This window comes from Coregonus clupeaformis, chromosome 9 (genome assembly GCF_020615455.1).
Source record: "Coregonus clupeaformis isolate EN_2021a chromosome 9, ASM2061545v1, whole genome shotgun sequence".
In the NCBI taxonomy this organism is placed as follows: Eukaryota; Metazoa; Chordata; class Actinopteri; order Salmoniformes; family Salmonidae; genus Coregonus; species Coregonus clupeaformis.
In genome coordinates, this window is record NC_059200.1 from 50,793,505 (window position 1) to 50,808,788 (window position 15,284).

A 15,284-nucleotide genomic window follows, 5' to 3' on the forward strand; every position below is an offset into this window, starting at 1 on the left:
TGAAATGTTTGCTAAACTGACTGGTACCCAGGCTAAAACTTTGCTGCCTGGTTATAGCAATATAATAGTGTATTGGGAGGACCACCTCAGGGACAAGTGCATTGCCTAGGTGTGTAATGCAAACATGAAGAAGACCAATACCTGATGTTATCTATGCAAGGAGCCAACATTTAGACTTCTTATTTTTGTGCATGTACAAGTCCGATCCCCTCAACCACAAGCTCAATCAAACCATGTTACAATCATAACAACAACAACATCTGCAACATTTGTCACCGGAAATCCTGACTCGGTGAGGAAATAACGTTAAGTAGGGACCCAAGGGTCGTAGGAGGCCACCCAGCAGATTTATTCCCGTCTCTCTCATTCACAAAGCCCTGGATACAGTGTGTCACATGAATGAACACGGTGGCTACATAATATCCATTAACTGCGCGTCACTGGGATATACAGATATTGGTTATTGTTCAATACACAGATGCAGTACAATTAATGGAGATGTAAACGGGCCAAGCGGTAGCGTTCTCGAAATGTACACCCACCACCAGTTATTTTTGGTGCAACTCCCCCATCCTCCTGCAGATTCGAATAAAAATTGCACGCTCCCCCACTTTGGAATGTCGACCCCCCAAGAAAAGACGCATTAAAATATAACATAATTAGGCTTAAGGATTGCAAAAATGCATCTGAGAACACAACAAAGCATTATTGCTTGAGTTTACTATTATGATTTTATGCATTCTTGAGCCAAACATTGACCCACATTTAACGTTATTATGTAGCAAGACAGCTAGCTAGCATGCTAACCGGCTGGCTAACTACAACATCAAACGCCTTCACTCAAAGCAGACAAAGCCAGTAATTTAACACCGAACAGTAAGCATGTTCAAGAACATAAAATGTTGCCTAGCTACGAAGCTATTAGCACGAGGCCAGATGGGGCTATCGAGCTGATAGCCGTGGCCGCCACGATGTTCTAGGTGGCTGCAATAAAGGGAAGACAAGGGGAGGCAAGGCGCATGAAATCAGCATGTACCAAAAAACAACTATAGACCAAAATCCACCCCGACGTTATGTAACTTATTTCCTACCTCCAGTTCCGTCCGAATTTTCGTTTAAACTGCCTGAAGAATCATGGTGACTGCCCACACAACCACCCATGGATGTTTTAACTGCGCTACCCCCGCAGACCCTCTTGTTTTCTTTTCCCCCTTCCTCAACTCTTCCTCTCAGAAAAGAAATTGACAGGACGCGAGCATCATCTGTGAAGAGGCGGAGTGACCACACATCACAGGATGATGGCTTCTCAAAAAGAAAAGCGGGGGACTGAGAAGGTGGGAAATATAGGTAACGAATGGGCGGGTGAGAGGGGAGGACAAGGGAGAAGACTTCGGGAAACCACTCAGCATAGTGTAACTGAGAAGAGAACAGGTTCTATCTATAAGGTCATACAAAATAACACCTCCCCACCTTAAAACATATTTCCATATGACCCTCCCCTTACACACATATGACCCCTCATTGAATTAAAGGTGCTAAACAGGATTTTCTTTTAATTTTTGCATTGGCATTTCAGAAAATTTCCATAATATATCTGGCGGAATGATAGTGTTAAACAGTATTACTTAGTGTTGTGATTGGCTGTGATAATCGCCTATTGATTTCTCCCGCCAGAGCAGCATCTGTTGTCAAAATGGGAAAGCTGTTCTGCCTTTGTGGCTGTGTTATCTAGTGGAAATTGCTCTATAATTTCCTGGTTGTTAAAATTCTACCCTGTTTGCTCAATTTCAGTTGAGGTGTTAGGCATAACGATTATGGCTCTAGATTGCAGGAAAAAGCTGTTTCAGGTGTTAGAAAAATGCTAAATTCTCCAACCACACCTCCCTACATCCTCATGTACATTGTGCCCCCTCTAAAATAATGAGTGCATGACGCCCCTGACTGTAGCCACCCTGTTTTTAAATGTGGATATCGACTTTGCCACTTTAGCATGCTTTTGTGGCACAGTCGATGCCACGCAGGGCTACGGGCCAGAAGGTAGAGGGTTCGCTGACCACCATGGACAGGACTCTCCATGCCTTTGTCATTACACTCCCAAGTGGCGCAGCGGTCTAAGGCACTGCATCTCAGTGCTTGAGGCGTCACTACAGACCCCCTGGTTCGATTCCAGGCTGTATCACAACCGGTCGTGATTGGGAGTCCCATAGGGCGGCGCACAATTGGCCCAGCGTCGTCCGGGTTTGGCCGGTGTAAGCCGTCATTGTAAATAAGAATTTTTCCTTAACTGATTTGCCTAGTTAAATAAAATAAATACACTACAATCAGAGCAGACAATGATCAGCAAGGGGTGAATCAGATTTTCAACATTTTGATGTTATATTGATAATTATAGAAAATATATGCAACTAATTTTCCATGAACAGGTTTATGTGCCAATGCACCATACACAATCAATAAGCAATGCATAACTGCATACCGATTACCGACTTCGGGCACTTCAACATCCTGGTTTGAGTTTAACACCACATTCAATTAAGCCTAGAGTGAATCAATCTCGACAAACAGAAAGAACAAATTTCGGTTGGACTTTGTATGCAATCGAGCAATAAAGTGATAATGATCTTAATGTCTCTTTCCTTTCCTCAAATGGCCAGTGCACAGTTTGGTTGCTAGAATTATACATTTTAAAGGTTAAAGGACAAATAGTTGGGCTATATTGAAGCGTTATGGTTCTAGGTGCGCGAGGAATAGCCGCTCAGATCAGAGAGGAGGCAGATTGCGCATCCTGAATAACTGGGCCTGCTGATAGCATAGGCCTATGGGGCCACATTATTATAGGACGACTTGAGAGAATGATGATCCACAACTGACAGCGCATCTCAGTATCATAAGTAAAAAAAAATACAGCCAGACTGACCTACTACTGCCCAGTAAGCAAAATGACTTTGAAAATACATATTTTAGTTCAGTACAGTAGAGCACAGTAGAGTACAGTACGGTATGGTACGGTAGAGTAGGGCTTTATTCAGTACAGTGTGGTACGGTACAGTACAGTACATTAGAGTTTATTCAGTAGAGTACACTAGAGTACAGTACAGTATGGTTTAATTTAGTAGAGTATAATGCAGTAGAGTTTAATTCAGTAGAGTAGAAGTACAGTACAGTTTAGTTCAGTAGAGTAGATTAGAGTAAAGTAGGGTACATAAAGGACACTATACTTAACTTTTCTGTGCTCTACTGTACTGTACTGTGTGCTGTGCTGTCCAAAAGTTGTGAAACATAAATGTCTATGACTGGTTTAGATTTGGTCCAGATCTGACCAAATCGTAGCCAATTATAGACATCTACAGTATGTTTGGGCCAAATATAGGCCGGTCTGGACCAGATGTCTGTGGATGTTGAAATCAAGGCCAGTCAGACCGGACCAAATCTGAACCAAACATAGACCAAAAATCAATGTCCTTGGTAGTGGAAATCAAGGCCGGTCCGGACTGCACCAAAAAAAAGACAGCCGGTCAGGGCAGCACCAAAAAAGGCGTCCAAAGACGTCACCGTCGGTAAATGCTTAGTGGGTGTGCCTTTCTAGACCTTATAAACGGTCAAGTAGACCCACAAAACTGATCCAAATGGAATGAAACATTCAAATCACAGGGCTTTTGTGCCATTATTCAAATGACATTTTCACTGCAGTTTACAGCCTAGAGTAGAATTTTATACTCACTTGTAATAATAATAATAATAATAATATGCCATTTAGCAGACGCTTTTATCCAAAGCGACTTACAGTCATGCGTGCATACATTTTTTTTTTTGGGGGGTGTATTTTTGTACTTGAAAACAAAAATACAATTATTCATTACATTGTGGTGTTGTAGGCTAGTCTAGGTATTTTCCCTAAACAAGATCAATAGGGGAGATTTATGAGCTGCATGTCTCTTTCTTTCATGCGCAATAACGCACCTAACCTCTCCGCTGCCTATCAGCTATTCCTCTATGTTCTATTTATATTGGAAATTGGTGCAGCTTTGAATGATTTTATCTTTGGTATGATTGCTAGTTAGCCTATTGTATGCACTCACTAACTGTAACTGTAAGTCGCTCTGGATAAGAGCTAAATGACTAAAAAAATAAAAGATACAAATTGCAGCCTATTGCATGAATGGTGGATAGAGGGCAGGATAGACTGTTAGACTGGTAGACTATATGGCATGCGGAAAAGCATAGTGCATAAGGGAAGTACCAAAACACCTTGATAGGGGAAGCACATGCAAGCAGATGAGGAAATTTGTCTAGAATGGAAGACATTATATAGTAAAACCTGCAAAATGATGAATGTAAACCAAAAGAAAAATCTACTACCCTCCCCTGTGCCCAATAAAAAACACACAACCCTGGGTTATCAAGTTCAGCTCATAGTAGCCTAATAATGCATGCTACTACTACCCAAACGTTATTCCCTCCCGTTTGGCTAGGATGGGGGAAAAATGATATAGTAAAACCTGCAAAAGAGCGAATGTCAACCAGGGAAAAAAACGACCCTCCCCTGTGCCCAATAAAAAAACACCCAACCCCCCTTACAAAGAGCAGCATAATGTATGTGAGAAAATACTGATGAGGGAGACATTATTGCAACATAATTACAAAAGAGCAGCCAGAGGCTGGAAAATTAGGACGAATTTAGAATAGTCTCCAACAACTCCAGGAAAATCCTGGAATGTTGGCTCAAAGTTTTCCAACCTTCTCTGAGCAAAGATCACCTGATTATTTGCCATAGCAACTAAAGACAATAGACTGTTGAATTCACTAGGAGATTCCATGTAAGAATTGGAATGTGGGTAACACTTCCAAAACTGACACAACTGAGAGGATAATGTCAAATTCCTTGAAGTGACCTACATTTACTCTCCTTAGAGGTGCCACATTCAGAATGAACGGTCAACAGAAATGTGTTCCCAAAGACTTCCCTTGGATTGCTTATTACAGTCTAAACAATGAAAGAGTGAATGTGCACTGTAATTGGGTGCCATAGCCATCAGGCATGGAAACTTTCTTTTGAAAACAATAAATCATAGTGTTGTCTGCTCATGCTGTGAGTGTGGTTGGCATTCCTTCAGCTGCAGAGATAACGCCTCCATCCAACTTAAATAACAACTCATTACTGACTGAGGAAACCCCCCAATTACCACAGAAAGTACAGATCTTCTGTTTTCAGTGCCAGTTGATACATGGAAAGGATTCTAAACTTGCTATATGGCGCCCTCTTGTGTGGGTGTCCTGAGGCAAACATTGGTGATCGAGAAAGTCTCCTGCATGTCTGTCTCATTTATGGAAATAAAAACCTGTATTGCAGAACTTTGCATCATAGAAATGTGTCGGACAGTGGGCTTAAAACAAACATTTCTCAAGAATTTCGTATGTCAGCTGAAACCCATTGAAGTAATCATTGTGGAAGTAGATGTTAAACAACTGACAACAGCTGTAAAAACACCACAGCCTGGCACCCTGCCCTCAAAGGATAACTCACTAAATTTCACAGACAAGGAGTTAGAAAAGTCCAGAATGCCCAATCAGTTAATGAATTACTTGATTACATGATTAGACACTGATATTTACATGTACAGTGCCTTCAGAAAGTATTCACACCCCTTGAATTTTTCCACATTTTGTTGTGTTACAGCCTGAATTTAAAATTGATTAAATTGAGATTTTGTGTCACTGGCCTACACACAATACCCCATAATGTCAAAGTGGAATAATATTTGTTTTGACATTTTTACAAATTAATTAAAAATGAAAAGCTGAAATGTCTTGAGCCAATAAGTAATCAACCCATTTGATATGGCAAGCCTAAATAAGTTCAGGAATGAAAATGTGCTTAACAAGTCACATAATAAGTTTCATGGACTCACTCTGTATGCAATAATAGTGTTTAACATGATTTTTGAATGACAACCTCATCGCTGTATCCCACACATACAATTATCTGTAAGGTCCCTCAGTCGAGCAGTGAATTTCAAACACAGATTCAACCATACAGATTAGGGAGGTTTTCCAATGCCTCGCAAAGAAGGGCACCTATTGGTAGATGGGTATGAATAAAAAAAAGCAGACATTGAATATCCCTTTGAGCATGGTTAAGTCATTAATTACACTTTGGATGGTGTATCAATACACCCAGTCACTACAAAGATACAGGCGTCCTTCTTGCCGGAGAGGAAGGAAACCGCTCAGGGATTTCACAATGAGGCCAATGGTGACTTTAAAACAATTACAGACTTTAATGGCTGTGATAGGAGAAAACTGAGGATGGCTCAAAAACATTTCAGTTACTCCACAATACTAACCTAATTGACAGAGTGAAAAGAAGGAAGCCTGTACAGAATAAAAATATTGCATCCTGTTTGCAATAAGGCACTAAAGTAATACTGCAAATAATGTGGCAAAGAAATGAACTTTATGTTCTGAATACAAAGTGTTATGTTTGGGGAAAATCCAACACAGCACATCACTGAGTACCAGTCTTCATATTTTCAAGCATGGTGGTGGCTGCATCATGTTAGGGGTATGCTTGTCATCGGCAAGAACTAGGGAGTTTTTTAGGATAAAAAGAAACGGAACAGAGCTAAGCACAGGCAAAATCCTAAAGGAAAACCTGGTTCAGTGTGCTTTCCAACAGACACTGGGTGATTAATTCACCTTTCAGCAGGACAATAACCTAAAACACAAGGCCAAATATACACTGGTTGCTTACCAAGATGATATTGAATGTTCCTGAGTGGCCTAGTTACAGTTTTGACTTAAATCGGTTTGAAAATCTATGGCAATACTTGAAATAGCAATGATCAACAACCAACTAGACTGAGCTTGAAGAATTCTTAAAATAATAATGTGCAAATATTGTACAATCCAGGTGTGCAAAGCCCTTAGAGACTTACCCAGAAAGACTCACAGATCACATACTTATGTCAATGAGATATTTCTGTATTTCATTTTCAACAAATCGTCAACTAGGCTATATCAGGTGCATTTGTGAAATTATGAGTATATTGTGCATTGTAATTTTCATGTATTCCTGTTGTGGTAAACTTTTGATTATGTTTTAACTATGGTTACCCCAGTCAACAAGCACCAAACCAGCGAGCATGCAGAGAGTAGAATGATCTGTAGTGGCTGCATTGCATGACATGCTATCCGTGATGTTTCCCTATCACATAATAAATCTGTGACTGGTGCTACATGCTGGAGTCCTTGTCGATGATTGTTCACAACAAAATGCAAGAAGAATACTGTTACACCTGCAAACGTGTATCAGCCAGGCCAGAACACTATGCTGCCATATTGATCTGTGCCATAATGCCTCTTTGAAGAGCTGTTGAGACAATTTGTCAGTGTTCACAGAACCTCCTTTTCCAGCAGCTCAGAGAGAGAGAGAGACACTTGTATCAAACTGAAAAGAAGGCGCACATGACAATCAGAGAAATGGAGGCAATTATCATTATGATACTCATTACTGTGACACTCAGAACCGGATGACACAATCAATCTTCTCAGCCTCATGCTTGATCTTTGATTGAATCTTCATACTGGTACTTAAAAATCAGTTGTTGATTCAGTAAGCAGCTTATCCTTATCATATCCTCACTGCCAGTCATTCTCCTTATTGCATATTCATATCCAAGGACATTATGGGAAGCACCTATTCAGCTGTATGGAGATTAGTGTGAGTAGCGTGTTCAGGACCCTGGGGTCAAAGAAAACAAAGTCCATCCAATTGAATACAGATTCTATCCATTACATAAAGCAAGGGAGCAAGTGGAAGAAGAAGAGAAGTGAGTAGCCTAGTTGGTGAAGCCACAGGGTGTAGAGTCAGACTCAGAGCAATATGTCCTGCCCAAATGGCCAGAGATGTCAGTGAGGGTTGTTAGTTTTGATTTCATTTCCCCTGTGAACGACTGTGGGCAAAGCACAGCGTTTTAATTATGTATTGATTCTGTGAACTAATCCTTTGTGTATATAATCCTGACCATGTAGACTAGGCCTAGAGTATGTCCTTATCTTTTTGTTACCATTTCCATAATTGGTCTTGATCTTATAAAAGTTGTGTTTGGTTGTACAAAACAAGCTCCACACTGCCACACAGCAACAAAAAACACCTGCGTCACAGACAGTGCATTTAAATCTGCTGTATTCACACAAGAAGCCAGGTTTCACGTAATGCAGCCCCTCCAGGATGCTCTGTGTCTGTTTCAATGTCCCCCGGTAGCGAAAATATGCCCACACATCTCCTGCCCTATATCTAATTAATTCACTCTCATGCTGCAGAGTGGGAGAGGGCAGATTACTCCCCTACTTTATCTAACATATGCAGAAAAAAAAGAGAGAGAAAAAAAGCTTTCCAACTGCATTGCAAGAAGACAGGTACAATATATTAACCAAAACAGACAGTGACAGTGCCTCATGCCTAAATAAAGGTTAAATGAAAAAATAAAAAAATTGATATATCTGTCTAAGATTGTTCGGAAATTATTTAAATGTATCTGTTTTATAATATCAGTTTATTGTCAGTTATTTACAGGACTAAAGGCAACATTTTGTATAGTCTAAGAATATGATCTAATTCCTAATTCTATGATGATAACACTGTAATCACAGAGTTTCTAAACCCAGAGGCGCAACATTGTGAGACTTCCTGGAACGCTTGCGAAATAGACCAAACAGACCAGGCCAGGGTTTGGGTTTGAGAAGTCAATGAGAGAAGTCAATAATTCTTCCTTAGTTGTTAATTTTCTCAATATCTAAAGGCACAACTTAGATTTGAGCTAATGTCTTAAGTAGTTGATCATGTTATTACTCCAACCTTGTGAAAGTGACAAACTGACCTTTTCATTCTCGTCAAAAACAACTTTATATCGAAGGATTGCCTTTGATTTGACGGTCTGCACATGCGCAGTTCGGCACGAGACCACCGTTAGACCCGATGACTTGTTTTTGTGCATGTGCTTAGCTAGCCAACATCGCAATGACATCGCCTACAAGTGTGATCGGGGATTTCAATTGGAGAAACAGTTTTAGCCTATCTTCATACTGTACTGTCTTTGGTGTAATGGTTTGCTACTTTATCTGTGAAATGCAATCAATGGGAGCATGATAGGACAGATAGGAGTCTATTTCCTCTGTCGACAGCCAAAGGGAAGCAAGTATAACCCCATGTCCAGTTACATAATGTGTCCCCTTTGTGGGCCAAATCATCCCCATTTAACTAGTAACGTACAGTCATAAGGTTCTTCTCATGTCCTTTTCAGCTTGTCATCAAGCGTTTTGACATATGGACTGTGAACAGAGCTTGTTTGTAGCTGAACACATTGATTGGTTAGCAGTAAGCCTGTTATATTTGGACTTCCAACAGTGAAGTATGTTGCATGGTGTACCCACCATAATAAAGCCACATTTCCATGGATAAGAAAATATGTGGTCAGGTAATTGAAAAGACCTTTGCCTTGGAACACACTGACCAAACATTCATCATTAGTGGATGCCCTCTGCTTTTCTTGAATAGCCATGTTGATGCAGCAAGAAACCTAAACACCATAACTATATAAGAAGATGTACCACCCACTGGGCACACACTGGATGAATCAACGTAATTTGTCAACATATTGTGACGTGGAATCAACGTGGAAAATACATTGGATTTGAAAAAGGTCATCAACCAGTACTGTTTTCATCTAATTTCAACCAGCGTTGGGCCCTCAGTGTTGGGCCCTCAGATCCTTCTGCTGCACCATTGAGAGCATCTTGATTGGCTGCATCACTGCTTGGTATGGCAACTGCTCGGCATTCGACCGTAAGGCGCTACAGAGGGTAGTGCGTACGGCCCGAACTCCCTACCATCCAAGACCTCTATACCAGGCGGAGTTGGAGGAAGGCCCTAAAAATGGTCAAAGACTCCAGCCACCCAAGTCATAGACTGCACTCTCTGCTATGGCACGGCAAGTGGTACCGGAGCTCCAAGTCTGGGACCAAAAGGCACCTGAACTGCTTCTACCCCCAAGCCATAAGACTGCTTAAAAGTTTATCAAATGGCTACCTGGACTATTTACATTGACCACCTCTATTATTTATTTATTTATCTGAATTGTTTTGGACTGACTCCCTTGCACCGGCTCTATGCACACTCACTAGACTCTACCCACACACTCACACATACTACACTGACACTCCAACACGCACATACACACTTTCACACACGCTGCTGCTACTCTGTTTATTATATATCCTGAATGCCTAGTCAGTTGTACCCCTACCCACATGTACATACTGTATTACCTCAACTACCTCATACCCCTGCACATTGACTCGGTACTGGTACTCCTTGTATATAGCCACGTTATTATTTTTATTATTTTATTATTTCCTTTTTTATTTAGCAAATGTTTGTCTTATTTTTTAACTCTGAATTGTTGGGAATGGGCTTGTAAGTAAGCATTTCACTGTAAAGTCTACACCTGTTGTATTCTGCGCATGTTACCAATAACATTTGATTTGATTTAAGAAAAGTTAGAGGAGTTACTTTCAACTATTCAACGTTATTTAGGTGGTCTACGCAAATGAGTATGGAAGCTGATCAATATCTAAATGTGTTGACATGATAGCTTGGCTGAATCAAACACAGCTTGTTACCAAAGCTAAGCAGGGTACATGAAAATAGACATCTGCATGGTAGACTTGTTCTCACTGAAGTGCATTGCCCCTCATATACCAGTAGGATTTAATGTTCAGGCAGGAATCATTGGACTGTGGCTTCACATTTGACTCTTTATTCAGGTTGATGGCATGACGTTGAAACAATGACGTTGATTCAAACATACCATTTTATTATATCAAGATTTTAACAAGGTCAAATAACATATGTCTTGACAAAAATAAAATTCAACATAATTTCATCCTGAATATAGGATGAAAAAGATTTTCACCGTTTCTATGTCAAATTTTCTACGCAATTTCAACGTATAGAGTTGAAGTATATGTTGTATATGAGACATTATTGCAACATAATTACAAAAGAGCAGCCAGAGGCTGGAAAATTAGGACGAATTTAGAATAGTCTCCAACAACTCCATCAAAATCCTGGAATGTTGGCTAAAAGTTTTCCAACCTTCTCTGAGCCAAGATCACCTGATTATTTGCCATAGCAACTAAAGACAATAGACTGTTGAATTCACTAGGAGATTCCATGTAAGAATTGGAATGTGGGTAACACTTCCAAAACTGACACAACTGAGAGGATAATGTCAAATTCCCTGAAGTGACCTACATTTACTCTCCTTAGAGGTGCCACAATCAGAATGAACGGTCAACAGAAATGTGTTCCCAAAGACTTCCCTTGGATTGCTTATTACAGTCTAAACAATGAAAGAGTGAATGTGCACTGTAATTGGGTGCCATAGCCATCAGGCATGGACACTTTTTTTTGAAAACAATAAATCATAGTGTTGTCTGCTCATGCTGTGAGTGTGGTTGGCATTCCTTCAGCTGCAGAGATAACACCTCCATCCAACTTAAATAACAACTCATTACTGACTGAGGAAACCCCCCAATTACCACAGAAAGTACAGATCTTCTGTTTTCAGTGCCAGTTGATTTTTACACCACATCTCTGGTTAAGACCAATACATGGAAAGGATTCTAAACTTGCTATATGGCGCCCTCTTGTGTGGGTGTCCTGAGGCAAACATTGGTGATCGAGAAAGTCTCCTGCATGTCTGTCTCATTTATGGAAATAAAAACCTGGATTGCAGAACTTTGCATCATAGAAATGTGTCGGACAGTGGGCTTAAAACAAACATTTCTCAAGAATTTCGTATGTCAGCTGAAACCCATTGAAGTAATCATTGTGGAAGTAGATGTTAAACAACTGACAACAGCTGTAAAAACTCCACAGCCTGGCACCCTGCCCTCAAAGGATAACTCACTAAATTTCTCAGACAAGGAGTTAGAAAAGTCCAGAATGCCCAATCAGTTAATGAATTACTTGATTACATGATTAGACACTGATATTTACATGTACAGTGCCTTCAGAAAGTATTCACACCCCTTGAATTTTTCCACATTTTGTTGTGTTACAGCCTGAATTGAAGTGATTAAATTGAGATTTTGTGTCACTGGCCTACACACAATACCCCATAATGTCAAAGTGGAATAATATTTGTTTTGAAATTTTTACAAATTAATTAAAAATGAAAAGCTGAAATGTCTTGAGCCAATAAGTAATCAACCCATTTGATATGGCAAGCCTAAATAAGTTCAGGAGTGAAAATGTGCTTAACAAGTCACATAATAAGTTTCATGGACTCACTCTGTGTGCAATAATAGTGTTTAACATGATTTTTGAATGACATCCTCATCGCTGAATCCCACACATAAAATTATCTGTAAGGTCCCTCAGTCGAGCAGTGAATTTCAAACACAGATTCAACCATAAAGATTAGGGAGGTTTTCCAATGCCTCGCAAAGAAGGGCACCTATTGGTAGATGGGTATGAATAAAAAAAAGCAGACATTGAATATCCCTTTGAGCATGGTTAAGTCATTAATTACACTTTGGATGGTGTATCAATACACCCAGTCACTACAAAGATACAGGCGTCCTTCTTGCCGGAGAGGAAGGAAACCGCTCAGGGATTTCACAATGAGGCCAATGGTGACTTTAAAACAATTACAGACTTTAATGGCTGTAATAGGAGAAAACTGAGGATGGCTCAAAAACATTTCAGTTACTCCACAATACTAACCTAATTGACAGAGTGAAAAGAAGGAAGCCTGTACAGAATAAAAATATTGCATCCTGTTTGCAATAAGGCACTAAAGTAATACTGCAAATAATGTGGAAAAGAAATTAACTTTATGTTCTGAATACAAAGTGTTATGTTTGGGGAAAATCCAACACAACACATCACTGAGTACCAGTCTTCATATTTTCAAGCATGGTGGTGGCTGCATCACGTTAGGGGTATGCTTGTCATCGGCAAGGACTAGGGAGTTTTTTAGGATAAAAAGAAACGGAACAGAGCTAAGCACAGGCAAAATCCTAAAGGAAAACCTGGTTCAGTGTGCTTTCCAACAGACACTGGGTGATTAATTCACCTTTCAGCAGGACAATAACCTAAAACACAAGGCCAAATATACACTGGTTGCTTACCAAGATGACATTGAATGTTCCTGAGTGGCCTAGTTACAGTTTTGACTTAAATCGGTTTGAAAATCTATGGCAACACTTGAAATAGCAATAATCAACAACCAACTAGACTGAACTTGAAGAATTCTTAAAATAATAATGTGCAAATATTGTACAATCCAGGTGTGCAAAGCCCTTAGAGACTTACCCAGAAAGACTCACAGATCACGTACTTATGTCAAAGAGATATTTCTGTATTTCATTTTCAACAAATCGTCAACTAGGCTATATCAGGTACATTTGTGAAATTATGAGTATATTGTGCATTGTAATTTTCATGTATTCCTGTTGTGGTAAACTTTTGATTATGTTTTAACTATGGTTACCCCAGTCAACAAGCACCAAACCAGCGAGCATGCCGAGAGTAGAATGATCTGTAGTGGCTGCATTGCATGACATGCTATCCGTGATGTTTCCCTATCACATAATAAATCTGTGACTGGTGCTACATGCTGGAGTCCTTGTCGATGATTGTTCACAACAAAATGCAAGAAGAATACTGTTACACCTGCAAACGTGTATCAGCCAGGCCAGAACACTATGCTGCCATATTGATCTGTGCCATAATGCCTCTTTGAAGAGCTGTTGAGACAATTTGTCAGTGTTCACAGAACCTCCTTTTCCAGCAGCTCAGAGAGAGAGAGACACTTGTATCAAACTGAAAAGAAGGCACACATGACAATCAGAGATATGGAGGCAATTATCATTATGATACTCATTACTGTGACACTCAGAACCGGATGACACAATCAATCTTGTCAGCCTCATGCTTGATCTTTGATTGAATCTTCATACTGGTACTTAAAAATCAGTTGTTGATTCAGTAAGCAGCTTATCCTTATCATATCCTCACTGCCAGTCATTCTCCTTATTGCATATTCATATCCAAGGACATTATGGGAAGCACCTATTCAGCTGTATGGAGATTAGTGTGAGTAGCGTGTACCAGGACCCTGGGGTCAAAGAAAACAAAGTCCATCCAATTGAATACAGATTCTATCCATTACATAAAGCAAGGGAGCAAGTGGAAGAAGAAGAGAAGTGAGTAGCCTAGTTGGTGAAGCCACAGCGTGTAGAGTCAGACTCAGAGCAATATGTCCTGCCCAAATGGCCAGAGATGTCAGTGAGGGTTGTTAGTTTTGATTTCATTTCCCCTGTGAACGACTGTGGGCAAAGCACAGCGTTTTAATTATGTAGTGATTCTGTGAACTAATCCTTTGTGTATATAATCCTGACCATGTAGACTAGGCCTAGAGTATGTCCTTATCTTTTTGTTACCATTTCCATCATTGGTCTTGATCTTATAAAAGTTGTGTTTGGTTGTACAAAACAGGCTCCACACTTCCACACAGCAACAAAAAACACCTGCGTCACAGACAGTGCATTTAAATCTGCTGTTTTCACACAAGAAGCCAGGTTTCACGTAATGCAGCCCCTCCAGGATGTTCTGTGTCTGTTTCAATGTCCCCCGGTGGCGAAAATATGCCCACACATCTCCTGCCCTATATCTAATTAATTCACTCTCATGCTGCAGAGTGGGAGAGGGCAGATTACTCCCCTACTTTATCTAACATATGCAGAAAATAAGAGAGAGAAAAAAAAAGCTTTCCAACTGCATTGCAAGAAGACAGGTACAATATATTAACCAAACACAGACAGTGACAGTGCCTCATGCCTAAATAAAGGTTAAATGAAAAAATAAAAAAATTGATATATCTGTCTAAGATTGTTCGGAAATTATTTAAATGTATCTGTTTTATAATATCAGTTTATTGTCAGTTATTTACAGGACTAAAGGCAACATTTTATATAGTCTAAGAATATGATCTAATTCCTAATTCTATGATGATAACACTGTAATCACAGAGTTTCTAAACCCAGAGGCGCAACATTGTGAGACTTCCTGGAACGCTTGCGAAATAGACCAAACAGACCAGGCCAGGGTTTGGGTTTGAGAAGTCAATGAGAGAAGTCAAGAATTCTTCCTTAGTTGTTAATTTTCTCAATATCTAAAGGCACAACTTAGATTTGAGCCAATGTCTTAAGTAGTT

At 39.9% G+C, this 15,284-nt stretch overlaps 1 protein-coding gene across 1 annotated transcript in view; it reads right to left on the bottom strand.

Annotated features, from left to right (window-relative positions):
• The window catches only part of LOC121574058 (ubiquitin domain-containing protein 2-like), a 52,978-nt gene extending 51,585 nt beyond the window's left edge, over positions 1-1,393 (bottom strand). Inside the window, exon 1 of the mRNA XM_041886621.2 lies at positions 1,092-1,393. Within this exon, the coding sequence (XP_041742555.1) occupies positions 1,092-1,161 (70 nt within the window). The 5' untranslated portion in view covers positions 1,162-1,393. The remainder of the gene's footprint in view (positions 1-1,091) is intronic.
• Positions 1,394-15,284: the final 13,891 nt, after the last annotated feature.